The following is a 24,640-nucleotide window of genomic DNA, read 5'->3' as shown; positions in this document are numbered from 1 at the left end:
TGGCCACCCTCAGCAAGTTTGCTGATGACACGAAGTTGGGAGGATTGGCTGACACGCCTGAAGGCCGTGCTGCCATTCAGCGAGACCTGGACAGGCTGGAGAGCTGGGCAGAAAAAAACCGGATGAGGTTTAACAAAAGCAAGTGTAGAGTCTTGCATCTGGGGAGGAATAATTGCATGCACCGGTACAGGTTGGGGGATGAGCTGCTGGAGAGGAGCTCTGCGGAGAGGGACCTGAGTGTCCTGGTGGATGACAGGTTGGCCATGAGCCAGCAGTGTGCCCTTGTGGCCAAAAAGGCCAATGGCATCCTGGGGTGCATTAAAAAGAGCGTGGCCAGCAGGTCAAAGGAGGTGATCCTCCCCCTCTACTCTGCCCTGGTAAGACCTCATCTGGAGCACTGCGTCCAGTTCTGGGCTCCCCAGTACAAAACAGACAGGGATCTCTTGGAAAGAGTCCAGCGGAGGGCCACGAAGATGGTGAAGGGCCTGGAGCATCTCCCCTATGGAGAAAGGCTGAGTGAACTGGGTCTGTTCAGCCTTGAGAAAAGAAGACTGAGAGGGGACCTGATCCAGGTCTATCAGTATCTGAGGTGTGGGGGGCAGAATGGCGAGGCCGGACTCTTTTCAGTAGTGTGTGGAGACAGGACAAGGGGAAACGGCCGGAAACTGCAGCATAGGAAGTTCTGCACCAATGTGCGCAAGAACTTCTGTAGGTGAGGTGACGGAGCACTGGAACAGGCTGCCCAGGGAGGTGGTGGAGTCTCCTTCTCTGGAGATGTTGAAGACCCACCCGGACACCTACTTGTGCAACCTGGTGCAGGGAACTGCTTTGGCAGGGGGTTGGACTTGATGATCTCTGGAGGTCCCTTCCAACCTCTACAATCCTGTGATTCTGTGAACTGCGTGGGTTGGGAAACATGACGTGCTGCTAGTGCAGAGAGCAGCTGGAGTTTGTGAGTACCCAGTGCATCTAAGGTGGGCCAAGAACCATGCTTAGGAAAGTTGCATTGGCTGTAAGGTGCCTACATATGGTGAGGGACAGGAGCGAGAACCTCAGCTTCCAAGCATATCATGGCTTTGCCCTCATGATTTACGCTGTGCAATTGCTTCAAACTGGAGATGCTGTGTTCCATCTGAGATGGCCCACAGTATCCCCCAGGAAGGGGATGAGCAGTGCTTTCCTCAGTGCAGAAGTTTGGAAGATCATTGGGACAAGCTGTTTTGCTGAGGACACATTCGACATTCCACAGTGCTTAAACTGCTGATAAAGAAAAGCCCTAAAATTTAACACATAACAATGTGCAGTGCCTTTCGTGGAACTGAAGCCTAAGAGTACTTGCTGTAAAGGTAGCTGTCTGATATTGAAGCTGAATAAATGAATCTCTCTCTCTTTTTTTTTTTTTTTTTTTGTATGATGGAGGAAAATACAGTGTCAGGAGGTTCAAATGACAACAGTTGAATTTGTTCCTATTACCCAATTCCATTCCAATTAGTAGCAGTTTTGAACAGAGCTATTTCTCTCTGGACCTGTGTCCAGAGGTTTTAGACCTACATACCTCTGAGGAGAAAGGTACTGATAAAAGGAGGAGATAGAAGGAGAACCAAGTAATCCAGGTGGACTTGGCTGAGGATGGCTCTTACTTACTCTTCTGCCTTCTGTGTATCTTCTTCACTGAAAAATCCAGGTGACATAAGTCACTTTTCTTGGAAGTAGAGTGAGATTCTTGTTGTTTCTTGGAAATGTGATCACACGTGGCACACTTGACTTTAGGTAATTCGGTATAGTTTAATTTCTACACTCCTGATGTCTGGTGTAGGAATGCTTTACTCACTGTAGTGAGCTTCCTGTAATCCCTTGATTGTGCGTAATAGTGGATAGCATTTCTTGAAAGGAAAGGAAGTTACTGAGTTAGGGTTGACTGGATGGAAACGTTCTGTCTGTCCCCATGAGAGGAAATGACTTTGAGAGTTAACTGGGGACCATAACTCTGGGAGAAATATTTCTCAGAGTATACTTATCATCTTGTTCTTTGCCTTCTTGAATCTATAGTTTCAGCTGTTACCCACATGAGTGCAGATCCACTGATAAAGGGACAGTTTTATAAAGCAGAGGCAGTAGATAGCCATGACAAGTGATGTTACAACTCACTTGTAACATCATACAGGCTATTCGTCTTTGCATAACTTTGCCTGGTTCTGTCATTTGTATGCGCTGCTTAGATGAAAACAATTTTTGTATGTAAGATGACTGTATTGTGGTAATCCCTCAGCCAGCCTGGATTCTGAGTGTGGCTGTCCTGTCAGTCAACCAACCATTGACGTGCCAAAAATCTAAACATGTTTACGCTTGTGATGAGAGTTAAATTTCTGCCTAAGTGTTTATGGTACTGGAAATTTAACACCAGATTTACACTGATATAGTTCATATAATTGCACTTACAATATTTCTTAATTATTTTAATAATATGTGGGTCTAGAATAAGACTAGACTCACTGCGGTTCAAAGCTTTCCATTACAAACGTAGTTCGATTCCTGCACCCAGCTCTCATTCCTGCCCTTCATTCTTGGCACTGCAGTTTGCTGTCCTTCAGAGATTTGCCACTGAAAAGTCACTAATCAGTTCTGGCTTTGTCAGTCATTCCTCTTCCCTGCAACTGGTTTATTTCTCCCATCTGCTCTCCAGTTTTCAATGAGCATAAACATTTTCACAGCTACCCAGTGACTTTTGTTAGGAACTTGTCTAACTAGAAAATACCTTTCTAGCCCCAGGCAATTTTTAGTTTGTTATGCAGCTACAGAAATGCGTTGGCCAGCCCAGTAAAAGGATAACGTGTGGGCAGGAGCAAGCAGCTGAGCGTGGAAGAGGTGGTAACAGTCAATACCCTGGTTTCATGAGGAAGCATGATGTCATTTGTATGGATACAGCTGTCTATGGACCACACATACTCTAAGTGAGTGAAAAGGTTACGTTACTGCAGGGCTTCTTTTAGCTTGGATTATTCCTTGAGCTGAATTTGCAACTGAAGCTAAGATATCATGACTGCACTCTCAGATGACCCCATAGTGCTTGGACTTATGTGATACTGGGTCATCCAGAAGAAAAGATGTTGGAGTAGGTCCAGAGGAGGGCCACGAAGATGATCCAAGGGCTGGAGCACCTCCCCTTTGAGGACAGGCTGAGGGAGCTGAGGCTCTTCAGCCTGAAGAAGAGAAGGTTCCGGGGGGACCTTATAGCAGCCTCGCAGGACCTGAAGGGGGCCCACAGGAAAGATGGAGAGGCATTTCTTATAAGGGCAGGTAGCAACAGGAGACAGGAGGAAATGGCTTTAAACTGCAAGAGAGTAGTTTTAGACTAGATACCAGGAAGAAATTCTTTACTGTGAGGGTGCTGAGACACTGGAACAGGTTGCCCACAGAGGTTGTGGATGCCCCCTCCGTGGAAGCATTCCAGGCCAGGCCGGATGAGGCTGTGAGAAACCCGGTCTAGTGAGCGGTGTCCCTGCCTACAGCAGGGAGTTGGAACTAGATGATCTTGAACATCCCTTCCAACCCAAACCATTTCTATGATTCATTCTATGATTCTATGAAAAACTCAGTTCAGATCCAATGTAAGAACATGAATACTTCTGCCTAATGAAGCATGGTGAAATTTATCCTGGCCCAATGTCTGCATACCTGCCTTGTTCCAATTGCAGAGTGACAGACAATACATGATTTGGCAGAAAGCTTGGAAAGCTTTCAGACTCTGAAATTATCAAGCCATTTCTTCTTCATTTCATTCTCAGTGCACACTACCAAGAGTGCTTGCTGAACTATATTCTACAATGTCAGATGTGAACACAGAATAAAGATCAAGTTCTGAGGAGCAGAGAACTGTGTTGAGATTTCAGTTTTCATATGGTAAGAGCAATGAGTGAGAGATAAAAAGGAAGAAACAAATCTTAGTTCTTTGGCAAGAAAGATAATGTAGCTCTTCTGAGAAGTATTTTATTATCTAGGGTGCTGTTGTTAAAAAAGAGCTTTCTTAATGATGCTATCACCTCATCAGTGAAAGAATACTTGCAAAAATGTCAATGAATTTTTAAAGCACTATATGGCTACCACTTATCATTCAAACTGATTTCAGGCACCTTATTTGTTTTTTGCTGGAAATGTGAAGGTGGGGGAGGAAATGAAGAACTATTCACCCTGTGGTTCACAAAGGATATTGCATTTCTGAGAACTGATAGGTTTTGTTTAAAAGTTAAGCGGAGTTAATGTCAAAACTGTGCATGCAAGCAAATCAAAAGGAAGAATTCCTTCACTGCTTCACATCAGCAGGCAGATGTTTCCAGGAAAACAGGATTTCAGCATAGGTAATGGTTACTTGGGAAGACAAATGCCATCACGTTGAATGTCCTCCTTTCCTCCTTTTTCACCTCAGCCTTTCTTGCAGAGCACATCCTCATCTGGTATGGGATATCTCTTTGATCACCTGTGTCCCCCTGTGCTACCCCCTTAGACTTACATGTCCCTCATGCCCCTTGCTGGGAGACAGAGTGAGAAGGAGAAACACTTTGACTGTGTGAGCACTGCTCAGCAGCAGCTAGACATCAGTGTGCTATCAACAGTGTTTTCATCATCAATCCAAAATACAGCACCACGCAAGCTATTGTGAAGAAAACTAATTGTGTCACAACCTAAACCAGAACAGGAAAGCTGCTGCCTGCCAAGGAGCAGAACATCCTACTAGGTTTGCTTCTTACCTAGCACTGGAAGATCTCTCATCTCCATGTCATCAAAAGTGTGCATCTCTTTCATAGGGGTGGAAAACACAAACAGACATCATTATCTGTGCCAACAAATATTTTTACAATAATTAATTTCGATCTGACAATAAAGAAAATGTTAAGAAATCACTTGGCTACTCTACTGCATAACACAGGCACACATTTGTAGAGTTTTCAATTAGAAAGTTTGCATATCATTTGCTGCATATCAGTGGGATGCTGGGATCATAGAATCATAGAACTATTTGAGTTAGAAGGGACCTTATAGACCAGCTAGTTCCAACCCCCTGCCGTGGGCAAGGATACCTTCCACTAGATCAGGTTGCTCAAAAGATGATCATGAATACCTGTTATATTATAAGTATTTGAGTTTTACACACCTATAAAATATTACAGGATATTTATTAAGCAATTACTAGCAGTAGTCTTGTCAAGTAGATTCGTTATCTCAGTCATTAGAAGTACAGTAATTCAAATAATGCCTTATTCGCTGTGGATGAGCAACATGCGTCCTGGGCTCTCTGTTCTCTTAAAGTACAATTATACATAATCAGCCGTGATTTCTTTTCTTTCCCACAGTTATGAATCACCAGCACCAAATAACAGGCAGCTCATCCATCTCACAGCAAAGCTGTCCTTCCCAGACTCCGCAGCCAGGCCTGCTGAACGTGCCCAGTGCGCTGACTGCGCAGCAGCAGCAGCAGCAGAAGTTGAGGCTCCAGCGAATCCAAATGGAGAGGGAACGAATTAGGATGCGCCAAGAGGAGCTAATGCGGCAGGTAACGTTGAGGATGCACTTCTGTTTTGCTCAAGAACTTTTCTTTTACCAGGTACAAGTGGTAGCATTGCTGCTTTATGTCACAATTAACTATTGCTTTAGGTGAGGATAACAAAAAATGAGGATGGGAATGTAAATGGAGTCTTTGTGAAAAGAGAAAACATTTCATTTTTTCACTGTAATGAGAATATTTGTATAAACAATTTATAATGATGTATTTGCATCATATTTGCATTTTTCACTTTTGCCTCCTTCCTCTAAGCATACAAGAATTTAAAGAAACGATGTTTTACAAAATTAAGAAAAAATATTTACAATTCTTGCAGCTGTACAAAAAAACCAAACAAATCATTAAAACGATGTCCTTTTAGAAATCCTGAAGTAACACTTACCTGTCTTTACATGTGATTATTCCCATCATCTTTGCTATAGGGGAACATTCTCATAGTTACAAATATGCCCTTGCTGAACAGTGGTGAAAGGCAGATACAAGTCTGCTAATGTCTCTGACATTTTTTACTGACTCACATCATGAATTTGACTTTTATGGTTCAAGTTTGAGTGTGAAAACTGTGCAGATGCTGTCTTGTTTCCATGCGCAATTTCCACTACCCTTAATTTGTGGGAATTACATTGTGCTACATCGTCTGTGCATGTAGAATGACTGTGTTCAGTGTGCTGTTCTCTCGCTTGATTGGTAATCTTAAGCCTTGTATATACCTTCGCCTTTATTGTCCAGAACTGAGGACATAGTAGAGAACATAATAGAAATGGAAGAAAGTGGGCACATCTGGTGTGAGTTTCATCATATTGTTATCATGCTAATAACATGTTCCTTTACTTTTACTTTCTTTGGCCCTGTTCTTGCTCAGGACAACAGCAAATTAAGCATCAAAACAGTCGAGCCATTGACACAAGGGCTGGTATCCCTGCCTGCTTACCGTGTGTTTTTTGTTGAAACTGATACATGCTCAGCAGTGCAGTGTGGTGCTTATTCAAGACTTCAACTTTACTGTGCTTACGGTTTTTCTTTGAGCTACGCATTATGTAAAGCAGGACAGTATCACTTCGTACTACTAAAATTTTCAGAACTGATTTAGCTTTTAATGACATACTCACCACTTACAGATAGCAAGATGTAAAATCTATCCTTTTCAGCAGAATTCTGTGCCTTTCCAGCCATCAGCCTGAGCAGGAGCTCAGAAGGACGTGGCAAATCCCTCTGGGGTCAGATCCTTTGCTGTTGCTTTTGCTTTTTAAGTATAACCTAAGGGAAAAACTGAGTAAAGTGTGCACGCTGCTGCTAGGTGGCTGCAAGGAGGTGCAGAGAACTTGAACAAGACTGGAGGAATTCTTTTTGCAGATCACAAACCCACTTTCCACCAGGCAGCAGCTGCTGGCTTCCCCGCAGCCATTCCTGGCTGCAGCTGCTCGGGTGGAGCAGCACTCCCAGCCTGGAGGAGCATGCAGTGCTGGAGGCACTCTGCTCAGGGAATTTGTTTATCACGTTGGTTGGTAATACCACCAGCGCAGCAGATTGAGTCCTTGCAGGAAGTGCTGTGCATTTCGGAACACTAGAATGGCTCAGCTCCCATTTAATTGTTTTCTTACTCAGTTTTTTCGTTCCAAAAAAAGCTGTCTTTCTCACTGATCTTTTTTTTTTTTTTTTTTTTTTCCCCCCAGCTTTCTAGCTGGAAAAGGGAGAATGTGCTTACTGCTCAGGAGGCTTCCTGGAAGTGGAAGTCATTAGAGCAGTGTCAGTTAGAAATCTTGAAAGGGTCATAGAATCATAGAATGGCCTGGATTGAAAAGGACCCCAATGATCATCTAGTTTCAACCCCCTGCTATGTGCAGGGTCACCAACCAGCAGACCAGGCTGACCAGAGCCACATCCAGCCTGGATTGAATGCCTGCAGGGATGGGGCATCCACAGCCTCCTTGGGCAACCTGTGCCAGTGCCTCACCACCCTCTGGTGAAAAACTTCCTCCTAATATCCAACCTAAACCTCCCCTGTCTCAGTTAAGCCGTACTGGAAAGACATCCTAGCACCCTTCTCTGCATCTTCTGCCTTGTTTGGACGGGGAGTCACAGAAAGGTCAGATGTTGCCTTCTGATCTCTGATCCTCTTCCATAAGTGTGGGTGTGGAAGGGTACAGGAGCTCAAAAACAGCTGTAGAGGGAATGATACGTGGGGATGCAGATGAGGATTTGTCAGTGTTTTGTTCTTGAAGAGTTGCTGCTTACTGACATGCTACATCCTGAACAGGAAAATGTCCTGCTGCATTCTTTCCACTGCACCGGTTGGTGCGGTCAGACCCATGGCACAGGCAATGTCTAGCTATTGCACCGTCTGCCCTGAGAATGAGGGCTGGCAGAAAAGGAGCTGAAGTGGCTAGCAATGTAAACTCCCTTCAGACACCATCATGCCCCAGCTTGAAATGACTGTCTGGCTACTGATCATGGAGCTCAGTTCAGTTCTGCTAGGAAGGATTCCAGGAAATGTGACAATGAATTTATAGACTTAGTTGGCACACAGCTTAAAAGGAGCTTACATCCGAGCTGTGTTCAGAGACACTGAATAATTCAATATACTGCAATCCTTTGAAGCTTTTAAAGATTTTGCAAATCATCACTGTCAGAGCCCTCTGACATGCCTTAATGTTGTCAGTACACTGAGGGGTGGGGTTTGCTTGTTTTTGTTGTTGTTATTTATTTTGAAAATCACATTGTTTTTAAACCTATGCTTTAGTGCCCTAGCACTTGGTCCTTTGTGAACTAAGTGCCAAGGATGGTCTCTGCTGACCAACAGGAGGCACTCCTGCATTTGGGAGCTAGGAGGTGATAAGAATGGCTAAGAGTACATTGTCACAGCTGCAACTGCAGTATTGCCATTCTTAGTGCCACTGGAGGTACATTTTGCAGTGTACCTGGATTGTATGTGCAAGTGCATTTTGTCAGGAGCTGATGCTTCAGAAATCCCTACTGTACTTTGCTGTTTTGTTGGTTGTGTTGCTTTCCTCTGGGCAACCTGTGGCAGTGCTTCACTCCTCTTAGCATAAAGAACTTTTTCCTTATGTCCAGACTAAATCTTCCCTCTTTTAATTAAGATATAGTTACAATATTCTGAAAGAGACAGATACTTGCATCTAGGTCTTCCTTGTCATTTTATTTTTTAGAAATGGCATTTGATTTTCAGAAGTGGCAGAAAAGTAGTAAGCAGCATTCTACATGTTGACAAACCAAGGGGAAAGACTTTTTTTTTTCTTCTTCCCTTTGTTCTGATATTACTTTTATTAGAGGCAACTGTGTCCTGTGAGATGTGAATTCGCACTGCCCGACTATCAGAAACATGAACTTTGTTTCTGGATTGGTCTTCAGCAAAATAAATCTTAGTTAAATCTAATCTGCTTCATTTTGACTGTTTCACTTCCTTTACCTTTTGTAGTTTCTTCTTTCTGTCTGTCTTTTTCTTTCTCTCTGTCTTGCTTGTATTAGCTTTGCTTATATTGTTGCTTTTGCTATTTACTTGCTATATGTTAAAAAATATTTTCATTATCTTCAAATAGCTTCTATATAGACAGTTAAAAAAAGCAGGTCTGCCCATTTTCTCAGATGTTACTTTTTCACAGACTCCAGCCACTTTAATTATATATAAAATATCACCAAAGGTATTGTCATTTGAGAAACAAACTGATATACATAAGCTACCATACATAAGCTATTAAAAATCTTCACTCTTTTTATTCTTAGCATTTACTAAATAATTGCATGATCTAATGTAATTATTAATCAGTGACTATACTGATAATTTGATTATAAATGAAGCGTTATGATAATGGGCACCAATATTTGTTGGTTTCCAATGAATCGTGGTTGCATTATTCATGAAGAGACCAAATTAATCCTCCTCACTAACTGAATCAATTGCAAACATAGTAGAACATCCCACTCTAAGCTCAAAAATTGTTCGTCTTTTTTTACTGTAGGAGTTACAGATTCAGTGGAAAATGGTTTTCTACTAAATGAAGTATTTCTTTTTCTTACTTCCCAAAAATCTGTAATAATAATTAGGCTGAGTCAGCTAGGTTTACTGATACAGCTTTATTATTTTTAAGGTGTGAGGATGTTCATTTGGGACATCTGTATGGAGCAAAACAGTATTTGTATTAGAGCTCTGTACCACTAGATGTCATGGTTGTCTCACGCAGATAAAATGAGATTTAACCATCACAAAGAGTTGAAACAAGTTTCTTCAGTCTCATTTGTAATCTTTAAGACAGTATGCAAGACACAGATCAAGAAGGCACTTATTATTAAGCAAAGAATTCATTATAAAAATTATTGGATCAAATTCTTCCCTGGTCTTTCTAACTTGTTAAATGCTTTTGGATGGCAAGTTAGATTCTTCTGCTTTGGTGTCTAGCAAAGTGAGGATGCAAAATTACAGAAGTTACCCAACATTTTCTGGGTGAACTCTGTGAATGAATCTACTGATGACACAGCAGCATTTGCCACAGGAGTCTGCTGTGCCAGGTTCTCCAGCAGCTCCACCAAGATGCTGATCTGGGCCACCGTTGGTGTCTGTGGAGGTTCATGGCACCGAAGGGGTGCTGGCTCCCCTTCCCAGATTTCAAACCATAAATTTTAAAGATTGCACGTTAGATTGCAGTAGTAGCAACTAGATTACAAAGTAGAGTAGAGTAGAGCAGAGTAGAATAGTTCTGTTGGAATATACAAAGACCTGACCTCTTCAGGGCTGACCAAAAGTTAAAGCCTATTACTGTGGGTGTTAGCCAGATACCTCTTGAACACTGATAGGCTTTCAGCATCAACCACCTTCCTTGGAAGCCTCTCTCACTGTGGGAGGCCTCCAGTAGATTCTGCAGCACAGGTGGGTGTGAAGGACGGTTGCTGTCTACAACATCACAGTTTTCTTCACACCGGTGTAAACAAATAATCATCACTTTTATGGTTTAGAATTACTTTTCTGAATAAAAATGTGGACAGATATAACGTGTTTTCTTGTTATGAGACTGCAGTGGTGCTGAACTGCTGGAATAACTCTCCTTCCCTTATATTTCTTTGCCTTCTCAGGAAGCTGCATTGTGCAGACAGCTTCCCATGGACTCTGAAAACATGACTGCAGTTCAGACAGCCATGAGCACAGCTGCCATGACCCAAGATATGAGATCTATTACAAACAATGGATCTGACCCTTTCTTGAACAGGCAAGTTCATGTTCTCTTCATTAGACAATTCACACTTTTAAAGCCATCTCTTTAAAGTAGTTTCCTAAACCATCTGCTTTTGTACATACTCTGAAGAGGGGTACAGTATAGGGGATGACCTGAAATCTTTCAGTTTACACTTCCTGAAGGAACTGTAGAAAAATCAAGCAAATGGTAGCAGGTGGTTTAAAGTGTACTGTATGTATGTGCATGTGGAATACTCTAAGTGCATAATGCAAGTATAAATAAATTGACTTCTTTTAGGTTATCAGAGCTGTTTTTGTTTAGAGAGGTGTATGTACATGTGTATATTTCAAAATTAACGTGACTTCACTTCAGTCACTTTGAATTTGCAATCATGCACTGGAAGCCAGCAAAAGAAGGTGAGGCTTAATGACTCAGTATTTAATATCTAACCTCTTGCACTGTCTTTTCAAACGATACGATCAGGGACAATGTCTAACAGAACACCATTACTGAGCCTTTTTCATGTTTCAATTTACAGTGGGCCATACCATTCCAGGGAACAGAGTACAGACAGTGGCTTGGGATTAGGATGCTACAGTATACCAACGACACCTGAAGATTTCCTCAGCAACGTAGATGAGATGGATACAGGTAGAATGCCCTGAGTTAGCTTAAAGTATAATTGTATTAATGGCATCTTGTTCTATCTAGTGCTGTTTTATAATTGCATAGTGGGGGGTTTTTTAGGTGACATTGTAGAGGATAGAAGTGCTTACAGGAAATGGAGGAGCTAATTTTTGTATCAGTTGTGTTGTTCTAGATTACCCATAAGGTTTGGGATTTCAAATATTCTTCTTTAATTTTTCCAGGGGAGACGGTAGCACAGACAGCAATGAACATAAATGCACAACAAGCGCGTTTCCCTGATTTCCTCGACTGTCTTCCAGGAACAAACGTTGATCTTGGGACTTTGGAGTCAGAAGACTTAATCCCTATTCTCAATGATGTGGAATCAGTACTCAGCAAAAATGAGCCCTTCCTTACATGGCTCTAATCACCCATTCTCTAATGCTGATTCAGTGTGAAATGCAATTCAGCATTTATTTTTCCTCTTTAGATAGAGGCAAAATATCAGAAAATTCTGAGAGGTCACTGCCTCAGTGACTTTTGGTATGTCATCTTTATGGTTGGTTTAATCTCTGCCTGGATTTGACTGACACTAACTTAAATATAAAATGCATATAGAAATATACATGTATAAATATATATTTCTTCCTCTTTCAGAAAATATACACTACGCATTTTCCTTTCCAGATCAGGCAGAAATGTTTCATTCTAGGATAGAAACTAAATGATGTTTGTGCATGCTTGTGATGATCTTCTAGGTATTGATTAACGTCACAAACCCTTAATGAATCACAGAGGCTAACTCCTAGGTCACTTGGTTCACAGAAGCTGCACAGCATCAGACCATGCAAGCAGATTTATTGCTGCGTTTATGACAGTGGTATCAGAGGTTTTTCTATCAACTTACTTAAGCTTTAAAAATCTTTTTTTTAATTATTATTAGGAAAACTGTACTGTATGGAATATAGATTAAAACTGATCCATATCAGCCATGATAATTTTCATAGATCTGTAAAGGCACAAGGAGTACTATTGCCATTTCCTTTTTCTTTTTTTTTTTTTTCCCCAATATATTACTGTATAGTTTCCAGATAATAACTATGCTTAATTTTTTAAAGTACCAGTATTGTTTAGCAAGTTTCACACTGCTACAGTGTTGTAAAACAATCCAACTGGTACTAACTGCTGCCTTTTAAAATAAAACAATGTATTACAAACCAGCAATTTTTTAGTAGATCTTAGATTTTGATGTTTATTATATTAAGCATTACAATTTTGTAATTTAACACATGAACAAACATTTTTTCCTATATACTAATACGTGGCAATTAAATGCAAAAATGTGCTGTTGAGGTCAGGACAGAAAAACGTGTCACAACCTGGTAATATCATATGTAGTGTGAAAAAAATGCTTGTAGTACTGTTTTTAGTAATGTTTTTAACTGACAATGTCAAACTGTACATGTAGTTCTATACATGAAAAAAAGATGTTATCTTTATCAGTGCAAAACTAAGCAGTGTTGTTACTGGTCTGGTAAGGCTGCACCATTCTTAAGTCTGTCACTTACTGTAATCAGTGTACAGAACACACAGCATAATGTTTTTGCACTCCTACATATTGTATTCCCTACAAATGCTTCTTTTTGAGAGGTTTGGGACTGAATAGGCATCAAGGATGTTAAGCATACACTCCCCCGAAATGCAAATGAAGTCCTAAAATTCTTAAATATTTTGAAATTATATTATTTATGATCTATGAATTTATGCCTTTAATATTGAAAAATATGTATTTTTATGAAAGGCACTAAAACTTTTCTCTGAGCTTAATCCAGGCTATGCAGAGAGAGGAGGAGGTATGGCACTCAGTGTAAGTGGCTGTTGTTCAGTTTAATGATAAAGATCTGTAATATTGATCACTGAGACTTTTTCCATCTGGTTGCATGAATGTAGGTGTAAAGGTCAGAGATTAAGTTACGGGAACATGAGAAGGTTTGGAAGTCAAATGATTATGTGACAAAATTTGATCCTTAGTGGGAAGGGTCACTGCAGACTGGGATGTACAGAAGGTGAGTCACTGGTGTTCAGCAGAAGGCGTGGTGGAAGAACTGATGCAGTAAACTGCCCTGTGAATGACACACAGCTGGTGTGCAGTGTATGAAAGGTGGAAACTGAAATGCACACACCAAAAGTTGGAACAGGAGAGGGAAGGCAAAGACCTACAGTCATGAAGTTGTACTACAGAGGGAAAAGCAGCTCTTTTTGTACTTTCTCTTTTTAATATAAAGCGAGATGTAACAGCAGAATTGTCTGCACAGAGTGTAATTACTGAATTGTCACTACGTTTCTTTTATTTTTGGGGAGGGAGGGGAGAGATATTTTCTGTTTATTTGTTTCTTTTTGGTTTTGCTTTGTTTTTAATGTTAGCTTGCATGTCCAGGTAAGAGAAATTCCTTTTCAACAAACGAGGGACCGGGCAGGGCCAAGCAGCGTTACTGTAATTATGAATAATCTCTTTTAAGGATCTCTTCAGGGTGTCAGCCTCAACGACAGATGGATGTCCTCAGGCTTCGTTCTGTAGTGACACACCTGATGGCATGGTAAAGAAACGGGAGATTTTTGGCACCTGACTGTAGTGCTGACTTGTAGGCCACTTTCCAGTGCTGCATTACGGCCTGACAGACTGCAGTGCTGCAGGAAGTGGCGGTGGCTGCAGAGCTGTGTTCTCGTGGGATTCCCTTGCTGTGGCACATCGTTCGGTCATGTTTAGACAATACCGTTTGTCCATCTGCCGGTACCGGCGTCAGTTTGGGTCGTAGTGCATCACATTCCAAGCGGGTCCAGTGTTCGGCTGATGCAGAGTAGGCAGCCGGTGCTGTTTGGCTGCACTGGTTTTCATCAGCTGGAGGTGGCAGCTCTCGCAATGAGAACTGATACCATTTTCTGGTGCAGTCTGATGTTACACAGAATTAGCTTAAGAGCAGCTTGCTCTGTCAGCTGTGTTTCGGGTGGTTGTGTGTCAAGGTTCAAAGGAGTTAAAAAGGCAAAAAATCTGAAACTACGTTTCCATATTACTTCCTATTGGTAAAATCACAGTTGGAACAGAGAGGTGCTATTACCTGAAACACTGAACACAGCGTAAAGCCGTGACCAAAATCTTAGGTCAGATCTTTACTCAGTTGTGAATCAAATCATAGTTAAGGTAGAAGTGATGGTTTACATTGTCAGCTTTTCTTCCTAGTAATGGAAATTACAGCTTGTGCCATGGGATTACTGCCAGGACATCATGGGCAGGGGGGAGGGGGGCGGGTTTGCCTGTTTGAAAATGAATGTTTTGGAGTGGAAAGAGAGGATTAAAATGTCTGTTTTAAGCAGAAAAATAGGGATGTTCAGGTAAACTTGTTTTCTATTATACAGCATCCCTGTACGTGCTAACACTTTAACTTTTTTATTTACTTCTATATATTACTTATATGACGTGAGCATTTGGTTTTGATTTAGAGTATGTTGCAGCAAACCATGTGTATCAGAAGCACACAGATCAGCCTGTTATATCAAGGCTTTGATTCTGTGCTTTTTAAGATGTTTTTCTCTGATCTCATACATGAAAAAACACATACATTAAGTGGAACGTTTTGGATGCATATTTGTTGTTCTTTTGTTTATTTATTTTTTTCCCCCTTTGGAGGGTTTTGCTCTGTGCTTCCCAGCGACCCATGCTTGGAATAAAGGTAAAGGTCTGTTCTGTGGAAAAGGCATGCACTTTTAATTCAGCGATTGGCTCCATGCAAAATAAAAGCATTTTACGTTTACATCTCAGTTCATTATGAGTTGTTTTGGGCATCAGCGATCATTACAGTTTTGCTTCTAACGCTTCCCGTGCTCCCAGGGCCGCTTTGCTGCTCGGTCACTCAGCGGCGCAAGCCGTTACAGCGCGGCTCACAGCTGCCCCTCATCAGCAGCGGCAGCACTGCGTGCTCTGCTCTGAGCACCGAGGCGGTCCGTTGTTCTCAGTCTGATGCGGACCAAGGAGTTTCTCACATTCTGCACCAACGAGGCAAGAAACCCAAACGTCCCGGGTTTGTCTTTGCTGTCGTAGCACATGGAGAATAATTCTGAAGACGTTCTGAACTCGTGTGCAGATGTTGAATGTTCAGAAATGTGGGAAATGAAAACCAATCAACTGCACTTGGCTTTTCCAATCTTAAAAGGCTGTTGCAGAAACTCTGACGCCACGAGTGCAAGACATTCCCCGTGGATCGGCGGCTGCTGTGCAGTAACGGCACGGGGGGAGCGCGACTGCTGCAGCGATCTGCCAAGAGGTGAACGGTGTAAAGTTTACGCTGCAAACGTAGCAGAGCTTTGTGTTAGCACAGAGACTCCGTGAATGCCGCTGTAGCGAGCGGCGTGGCATCGCATTTCTCCTTACGCTTAGCAATGAGCTGCAGTCACGCGCGTGGAGAGGCGTGCAAATGTACCGTAACACCGGGCAGCGCTGCCGCGTTATGACCCCGTATGGAGAAGCGCGTTCACGGGGACGGCAACCACGGCCCTTTGGCCTTCGGCGGTCGCTCCGTTCGGCGCTGCCGGGTCGGTTCCGCCGCACGTCGGCACGCGGCGCTCTGCGAGCTCTGCGCGGCGCGGCGCTGCTGGCGGACGGCTGAAACCGCTTTGAGAAGAACTTGCGGCACTGCGGCGCGCCGAGGAGCCGCGCGGCTCAGCAGGAAGCGTGCCGACAGTCCGCCCTTCTCGGCCAACGCCGTAAAGCAGCGGTGCCTCCGTCGGGCCCCCCGTTTCCCCTGCCGGGCTCAGAAGGGCCGTTCGGGCCGCGCGGCGTTGCGGCTGGCGCCCGCTCACGCACGCGGCGTTGCGGGGCTGTGCGGGGTGGTTGCTCCCAAACCGCCGTTATCAGCGCATCGCCTCAGCCCAAATCTTCCTCGTGCTTTTTTTCTACTGTTCGTCCAAGCTTTCAGTTTCCACCGTCAACAATTCGCTGTGAGCGACGCGTCCCTTCCTCCCCCAGGTATCTTTTAACTCTTTGAAATGCGATCATTAAAAATGAACGCAATAGTCCGCAAAAACCGAGACCGCCTTCTCTACTTCTGCAAACCGCGGAGAGGCGCAGGGATTCCGCCGCGCAACCGCGCGCCCGAGCGGCGCCGCGCGCCCACACAAACGCCGACTTCGCAGCTGCGCGGCGTGCGCTGCCCCATCCCGAGCGCCGGGACGCCCCAGAGCTCCGAGCTCCCCGCGGAGATCGGGGGGGAAGCGCTCCGGAACCCGCGGCTGCTGCCTCCGCAGCTCGCGCTGCCAAAGGAGAAGGGAGGAAGAGGATAAATGAGGCGGGAGGAAGGCTCGAGGAGCCGTTCGCGGCTGAGAGACCCACAGGACACTCCGCGCGGCGCAAAGCACGCGGCCCCCACCCTCCTCAGGAACGGGGCGGCCCGGAGGCGGCAGGTAGGAGGCGGCTGTGAGACGAGCGCAGGCGGGGGACGGAGGGAGGGAGGGACGCGGCCGCGGTGGGAGGGCGCTCCGCTGCTTCCGTTGCTTCTGGCGTTCCCCGCGTTTCCCTCGTGTGCGGCCGCGCGGGGCCCGAGCGGCGCTGCGTCCCCACCGCCGGAGTTCCGATCCGCTCCGCTCTGCGGGGTCTCCGCGCCGCAGCCCCGGGCGCGGATTCCGCCGCCGTCGCCTCGTCGTGGTCCGTCGGTCTGTCGTCCGGTGGGACTGAGGGCGTGTGGTGAACACTCCCGATTAAAACCATGTTAGAGATCGTCCTTCGCACTCTGCTGATGCGAACGCTTTAAAAGAAGCGCAAATGGCTTCAACCTTACGTGTGTTGTTTCCGAGATGTAGAAGCAGACTTTCCGCAGCGCTGCACTGAGGCGCCGATCCTGGCCAGGTGGTGCTGCCGCAGGGCTGCCGTGTCCTGCTGCTGCGGCCACAGTGTTCTGCAGCGCTCCGGTGTTGTCCGACCTGCGTCTAAACGCGGTCTCAAAGCACGCACACGCAGTCAGCACGTTGTGATCTGAGTCGTTAAATAACCTTTGTGTTTCTTTTTATGTAAACTCCCAGCTGAAGAAGTGCCTCCCAGTGTCAGGGCGGCTGTGCTCGTGGCATTCTGGTCAGCAGTCACTGAGCACGTAATGAAGTTTTAAACAACGCGTTCACGTTGAGATGTTACGAACAATGCCGATGTTTTCCTGTAAGCTCCCTGAATTTCTTTGCAAAGAGTCTCGTGTTCAGCTGGAACTGAGCATGCTGTCTAAGGTGGTCAGGACTGCTGAGCTCTGCTTTACCTGCAGTCGTCTTTAGTTTGGGTTTCTGTCTTGCCTCAAATGCTAACGTTTAGGGGGCTTAGGAGCAGTGCTGCTGACACATCAGTGGAAATCCTTTGGAATTGTTTAGTACACCCCAGAGCTGTATCACAAAATAAGATGTGTGTGCCTTATCTCAATACTGACTTATCAGCTGTTGTTAGGAAACCGCTGTCGGGCATCTTGGAATCATTGGCTCATGAAGCACCCGGTATTTTTGTTTAGGTGTTGTAGCTTCCTGATTTCTTATCCCAACTCCCCCACAGATTTACACGTTTGGTTTATTAATAAATCTGAGTCGTACACCATGTAGCTGTGCATCCATTTGTTGAATGCTGAAGAGAAACATTCCATATTCCCAAAGGCTTTATATAAATAAAACAAGACAAATGCAAGATGGGGTGCAGGACAGCTGCTAACCACAGATGAAAGAATAGATGTAAAATGGTTGTGTCAGTGGGTGGGGATATAAAGGGTGCTCTCAAATTCTGGACCAATGCAGGGTAACAGATGGGAGAGACAGCTGTTCCTGAAGAGCTCTTTCATCATTTATCATCTTGCACAAAGTATCATTACACCCCTTTGCTTGTATTAATTTAACTCTATGTGTGTGTGTGTATGCATGGCTATTCAGCGTTTTTTGCATAACGCTTACCAGCTTTTACTGCTTTTAAATCCTCAAAGTTCTTTATGTATTTTAGACACAGAATGCATGAGATACACTTTTGAGAAAACAGGGCACTGAATCGCTGTCTCAGGGAAATTTTGAGGAAAAAGATGTGGTCAGTGCTTTGGGGAAGTAGAAATCCCCAGAAAGCCAATCTGGCAAGCAGGGTTATGAAGATTTTGCATCTTTTGTAAGAAGGGTGAAGGTGGTCTGAATCCCTCAGCCTTCTCTTTCAATCTCTATTTCCTTCTTGATTTCTCTGGGAAATGGTTTTATCTCTTTAAAAGATTTTTTTTTCATAAAAAGAAGAAAGTAAATTGCAAGCACAGTGCGACTGTGCCAGGAGCGCCATGCTGCTCTGCCCCTCCCATCTCCGAGTGTAGTGGGGGAAGCTGCTAAAAACTGTGCGTTGGCCTTTCTTACTGAGTTCCTAAAGCTGGCTGTGGTGGAGTCCAGGCTGACTCATGATGCTGCAGACTGTTGGCAGCAGTTTGTTGTTCTTCAGCCCATTGCTTTGACTGTGTGCTTCTTGCATAGCAGTGCTGCTAAATATGCCTATTTCTCCATTAAGAAAAGAAACGCTGAGATCCACAAATCTTTTCTGTTACAGTCTCTATTTTATAGATAGCAGACCTGGGAGAAAGAAGTCCTTGCTTTTCTGCACACATAAACATATCCTCAAAAGAAGTTCCACTTGTTTATGATATTCCCATTTGCTAAACTTCAGAAGAAATCAGATAAAATTTCATAACAACTGAACTTTTATCAGCACTGTTTGGTGATCTACATTTAGAAAGCTATTAACATTAAAAAGAGAATTCTCAGGCAAAATTCTATATGGAATCTGTTTTACAAAAATAAATATGATTATGATATTTGACTTTTGCTAATTTTATTCCATGAGGAGAGGTTTCAAGCACATGGGTGCCTGGAGAGAAGTCAGGGCTTCACCCCTATGGTGTAGGGAAGTGCCCTTCATTCTGATCTTCCTAGCAGAGGCGGTGCTGCTGAAACCTTTCCCAAATGGTTTCAAGAGGTGAGAAGGGTTTTTTGCACCGCTGGTGTTCTTTAGACAGGCCCGTTACCCTGGAAGAAGGAAATCACAGAGGTTATTCAGTGGCTCCTATTCGTGTGACTTTAACAGGATTTCACGATGTCCAGGGGCTTTAGGGAGCTGTTGGATAACCCCACAAATAAGGGCTGAAGTGATTGTTTGGGCACCTGACAGCACTGAGGTTTTAGAAAATATGATCGTAGTGCTGAACAAACGCTGCTTCAGCTTTTCAGACTGGCCCATTGAGTGCATCTGCAGCAATTGTCAGTACACAAAATCAGAAGAGAAGTCAATCGGTGCTCACCCCACAGCATCCACAGCATGTGCAGTCCCCACAGATCGTTCCAAAGAGTCCGTTCACAACCTGAATGCCGCAGAGCACTGCCTGGATCCCACTCATCACCAATAGCAAAGCAAAAAGGGTCAGGTGCCAGGGCACAATGTCCGCAGGCGACTGACAGATGCTCCACAAGCCTTGGTCACCTAAGTAATCCCTGGATAGTAAAGGAGGGAAACAAAGCGATTGGAAGATGATATTGGCTGGCAAAGAGGCAATTCATTTTGGCTGATAGAGCAACAATAATTGTAACATGTGACCAAAATTCTGTGAGTTTCAAGAATGTAAAAAATAATTCCCATGACAACATTAGTACTGTTAGAACATTAGAACATTCTTTTGTGTAGTTCTTCGATCAGTTTAAGTAATTAATTTAGAAAGATAAGGCACAATCAGAGATGAGATTGTTTTAGAAACAACTGGACGGCCCTGCTGTTCTGGGAAGAGCAAATTATCAAATAATAGCCAAGTGTGTGCCAAAATGAATTGGCTGCCTGCTCATGCCTCAATGTGAAGTCGCTTTTCCTGCTTGTGGCGTCAGCTCTGCTGTTGCACAAAGCAGTCCTGACATCTCGTGGTGCATGAATTAAATACAGCTCCCAGGCACCCAAGAGCCGTGGGGTTCCCCCGAGGTACAGCACTGTCTCTAACTCTCCCTTGGCAGAAACCCTGGGCTTTGTTCTGTTACAGCATGATAGCATTGCATTTTGTCCTCTCTGGAATTGGAGAACGCAAAGGAGAAGCCCACACGTTCTCGTTGTAGTGGGACAAATTACATGACTAAGATAAAATGAAGTACTAATTATTTGGAAAACCTCATATTTCAAGAAGAGACGTCTCTGCTGTTAATGTAGGTGTAACTTATCCCTGAATATTGCTTATAATCCCAAGAAGAAACTGAAGGGTTGTGCATTCATTTCTCTTTGTTGGCTCCCTTGAAACTCAGTAGTTTTGATTGGTTCTCTTATTCTTTATATACTGCTCCTGCTTCTTAATTAGTGTTGTTGTGCGTTGCTCAGCCTTTGAAGAACACCTTTGTTTTAGACAAGTAGTATAATCCCAACTGCTAAATAAGAGATTTGGAAATTTAACCATAAATATCGCAAATTTAAAACATATATCTTGTTCTTTTTCTTTTCTTTGTTCTGATTGTCTTGACTTACCCGTCCTTGAAGGGATAGAGCCACTGTAATCCATTGTTACATTTCGGGCCTTTGTTTATGGCTACTGCTGACACAATAAAGCAGTATCCAGCTCCCACAACTCCAATAGCAGCAAATATTATAGAGGAAAACATCTGACGAAGAGAAATGACATTATTTTAGTTGTCATTCAGACGTTGAAATGCACCCTATTCATGTGAATGTACACTCCCTAAGCTCAGCTCTTAACAGTCAAAAATGTCAGCTGCAGAATTGCTGAAATCTATCAGTTTGCAGTTGCATGGTCGATGTATATTGCATAGCTGCACTCCTATGTAGAAGGTTTAAAAGAATTTGCCTGAGGACTGAAGGATCTGGTACAGTCACAGCAGATGGCACTCTTCCCACTTGGGCAGTATGTATCCAATAAATGGCTGTTCAAGGCACAATGTTTCACCAAGGTGGATCTTTCACAAAAGATTATGAAGTCTTGGACCCCTTGTGGCATTAATAAAATCTACAGTACCCTGTCCAGGTTAACTTTGGTATTTTGGTCATATTTGGGCCAAGTAATTTTGTTTTTCCTTCCCTAGTCTCCCTTTCACATTTCATGTTATTATGGATATCTTCTTCCATGTACTTGTCATCATTAGCTCTAGCAGTGCAGGTGGAATTGATAGAAGGATGTCCTTATTTTCCTGGCTTTCCATTACAAGATTTTCACATACAGTAATATGTAAGTAAATCTTTCAAAAACTAATGCTGTGTTAGAACTTTAAGAACGTCCAATGTTATTTCTTTGTAGACAGAGGTAGTCATAATAGTTTGCAGGTAGAGGGAATATCTTTTATTGGATTGCAGTGAAAGGATCGCAGAATCGCAGAACCATAGAGGTCAGAAGCGGCCTCTGGGGCTCTGCCAGTCCCGCTCCCCACAGCAGTTCCCTGCAGCAGTTGCTCAGGAATGCGTCCCACTGGGTTTGGATAACTCCAGAAAAGGAGATTCCTTCCTCACCTCTCTGGGAAGCCTGTGCCATGGCTCTGATGTAGGTGGAGGGGAAAAAAAAGAAAAAGCATTTTCAGGTCTGTGAGTGTTACATATAGAGCTCATCACAGTGCTCTTGTGTGAGCGCTCTGGTAGGACGAAACAGCTCTGTCGGAAGGGACCTTCAAAGATGATCTGATCCAACTGCCCGGCCCTTTCGGAGCTGACTGAAAGTCCAGGTTGTTGTCCAAATGCCTGCTGGACACTGACAGACATACATTTTTGTGTTTAGATATCTGATGGGGGCTAACTTAAAAATTACATTAATGTAGCAAACATCGAGGTAATGATGCTTCTGTTAAAATACGAGAGCAGATTCGGTTGTCAGTCACGCTGTGGTAAGCCCGCCAGGACTCTTAATACAGCGTGGTGGCTGCAGTAGCAGTCCCAGTCTTTCGTCCAGGCATTACGCTGACATCATTTGTGAAGGGCAGCACTGCAGGATGGACATTGCTGTAGGGAAAGCGCCATCCTCACATATACCTTAGCTTGGGTGCACCTGCCTGAGAATGGGCAGAGCACTCACAGCTGCTCACCTCACCTCATATAGACATGCTCTGAGTTCAACTGAATTGTGCAGGTGTGAGTGGAAGCCTGGCAGCAGAATATTTTATAGTTTGTTAGATCCTGCATTCTTTGTAGTCTCGAAAGCTAAGCTAAGCCATGTTCACTGCTGGCAGTGAGACTCCATCTTTTCCTTGCGCTACTGGGACTGCAGGAACACGGCCTCACAGGGGGTCATGGAAGGCTCCTTGTGGGGCTCAGCCATTGCTCTTTTTCTCTCTCACTCTCTCTTTTTTTTTTCCAATTGAAAATCTGTTTTGTTGTAAAGCAGTGTAATGATCTCCGTATGCCAACAGTTTGTTTCAGAAGGATACGCTTTCCTAATAGAAATATTCCTATTTTTTATCTACTCTGACTTTTAAACTAAAGCGCTTGAGAAGTCTACTGGCATCTGAAGGTACCTGTTTGAGACTTTTCAGCAGTGCCTTAGAGAAAGCTGTAAGTTCAGACCAGAGCCCGGTTTAGAGATGACTGCTCCAAACAGAAGGTTGGGTTGAGTGACTTCCCGAGGTCTTTTCCAACCTGAAGTTTTCTGTGAACCCAATCAGATATTCACAGCCCCTTGCATGGGTCTGCAACGAGCTGGGAACACAATGCACAACTACCAAAATAATTTTTGAAACTCCCAGCAAAAAATGGAAGAGAGAACTGTCACGCTGTGCCAAATGAAATGCAGAACTCTCCATAATTCACTTTACTTGTGATTGCAGCAGTGCTGTTATTGCTATAAGAGGCAGTACCGGTGTGTATCCGTAGCACATCGGAGGTGCAGCACAGCTCTGACAACCTGCTGTCTATGCCTGCTTTGTGTCTCACAGTCTGGGCAGTGTCTGTCTGTCCCTCCATGATTATGAACAGAAGAAACATGTATTTTGTTGATCATAATATAGCTCTTACATTTTTGCTACATTTCCTCTCACTTACCGCAAACCTCTTTCCACAGCTCTCATTACCACAGCATCCACAGCAATCATTGTTCTTAAGGCCCAAAAACACCAAGGCAGGAAAGATCATCTGCCAATAACAGAAATTCAGTTTGAATTGGAATAAATTCAAGTTACATTTGCTTTTGAATTCAGTAATTCCACATCTTTGTTTTCTCACCTCTGAATTAGATTTCTTTCCCCGAACTATTTCATGACTTTCAACTTATTTATCAAAGAAGAATTTGCAGTGTCAGAGACTGCATTTGTGCTACTGAGAAAATTCAACAATGCAAAGACTTCAAAAAGTCTTGGTTGAGGTGGGGGAAGAAAGGTGGGAACGTCCGAATTGATGTACTCACCAACACGCCGGATCCCAGTATCCCTCCGAAGTACCAAACCTCGTCTGTAATGTGGTCATTGTTTTCAGCCACTTTTCCTCCAGGGAAAAACAGTAAAATGTTAGCGAGTATACACAGCACAGCCAAAGGGATAAGTGTGATTCCCAGGCACTTAGCACAGCCTCCAGTGCACATGTTTTTTAAAAGAAATCGCAAGCACAATGAAAGACAGAGGAAAAATCTCTCAGATGTTCTCAGAAGTGTTTTCTGAAGAGGAGCTTCTCAGTCTATCTTACAAAATCTGGTTTCTACAGTGCCTCTAGAGGAACTCAGCCCGTAGAATACTCCCTTCAGAGATGTTGCTGCAGCTGATCTGAACAACAGCGTGTGCGTCATTTATATGTTCTCACAGCCATGATGTCAATTTTCTGAACCTCCATAAATGAAATTACGTTCAGTGCAACCCCTCATTTTACTATGACAACCGGTAACCTCTGTTAATATTTTACTAATGTGAATGATGTTTAAGCCCTCGGTTATCTGAGCTCAGGTTATGGATAGAAATTCTGTTTAGTCCAAGATCATCACTCTTGGAATACACAGTCCTTCACTCTGTAGAGTGTTTTTTTGTAGGTGAAAGTAAGCACATAATGAATCAGCTTGCGTTAACAATAGCTGTATGCAGTAGAAAAGTTCCATGAATTTGCTTTTCTTTGAGAAAGCTGAGCTACACATTTGATATTTTGAAATGGTCGGATAGCTTGCAGATTTGCTATATGTATGTACTGAATTAATATGAAAACAGAGCTTTGCAGCCAATATCGATGAACAAAAGATAAGGATCAGAGAAGTTTCAGTGGACTCACATCACATGTCCTGCCATTTTA

At 43.6% G+C, this 24,640-nt stretch overlaps 3 protein-coding genes across 3 annotated transcripts in view; 2 read left to right on the top strand and 1 right to left on the bottom strand.

The window, feature by feature from the left end:
- Positions 1-15,179, top strand: part of WWTR1 (WW domain containing transcription regulator 1) — a 45,712-nt gene extending 30,533 nt beyond the window's left edge. The window contains exons 3-6 of the mRNA XM_048955471.1: positions 5,349-5,548; positions 10,643-10,776; positions 11,282-11,394; positions 11,613-15,179. Coding sequence (XP_048811428.1) covers positions 5,349-5,548; positions 10,643-10,776; positions 11,282-11,394; positions 11,613-11,797 — 632 coding nt within the window. The 3' untranslated portion in view covers positions 11,798-15,179. The remainder of the gene's footprint in view (positions 1-5,348; positions 5,549-10,642; positions 10,777-11,281; positions 11,395-11,612) is intronic.
- Positions 15,180-15,304: 125 nt separating this feature from the next.
- Positions 15,305-24,640, top strand: part of LOC125697832 (transmembrane 4 L6 family member 18-like) — a 47,665-nt gene continuing 38,329 nt past the window's right edge. The window contains exon 1 of the mRNA XM_048955473.1: positions 15,305-16,824. Coding sequence (XP_048811430.1) covers positions 16,705-16,824 — 120 coding nt within the window. The 5' untranslated portion in view covers positions 15,305-16,704. The remainder of the gene's footprint in view (positions 16,825-24,640) is intronic.
- LOC125697833 (transmembrane 4 L6 family member 4-like) lies at positions 18,924-24,209 on the bottom strand. Its single transcript, XM_048955475.1, has 5 exons — positions 23,775-24,209; positions 23,414-23,503; positions 20,903-21,036; positions 19,707-19,896; positions 18,924-19,434 (listed from the first exon to the last, which is right to left on the bottom strand). Exons 1-5 carry the CDS (start codon positions 23,946-23,948, stop codon positions 19,417-19,419), a joined length of 606 nt encoding a protein of 201 aa, XP_048811432.1. The 5' UTR covers positions 23,949-24,209; the 3' UTR covers positions 18,924-19,416.

The sequence above is a fragment of the Lagopus muta genome, chromosome 9 (assembly GCF_023343835.1).
Source record: "Lagopus muta isolate bLagMut1 chromosome 9, bLagMut1 primary, whole genome shotgun sequence".
In the NCBI taxonomy this organism is placed as follows: Eukaryota; Metazoa; Chordata; class Aves; order Galliformes; family Phasianidae; genus Lagopus; species Lagopus muta.
The sequence above is the reverse complement of the archived record's forward strand: the minus strand, read 5'-3'. Positions and strand labels throughout refer to the sequence as shown.

Coding starts and splice junctions, on each gene's coding strand:
- LOC125697833 (XM_048955475.1), bottom strand. CDS start 23,948: ATGTGCACTGGAGGCTGTGCTAAGTGCCTGGGAATCACACTTATCCCT. Junction 23,504..23,774: donor TACTGGGATCCGGCGTGTTG/GTGAGTACATCA, acceptor TGTTATTGGCAG/ATGATCTTTCCTGCCTTGGT. Junction 21,037..23,413: donor GCTGTGGAAAGAGGTTTGCG/GTAAGTGAGAGG, acceptor TCTCTTCGTCAG/ATGTTTTCCTCTATAATATT.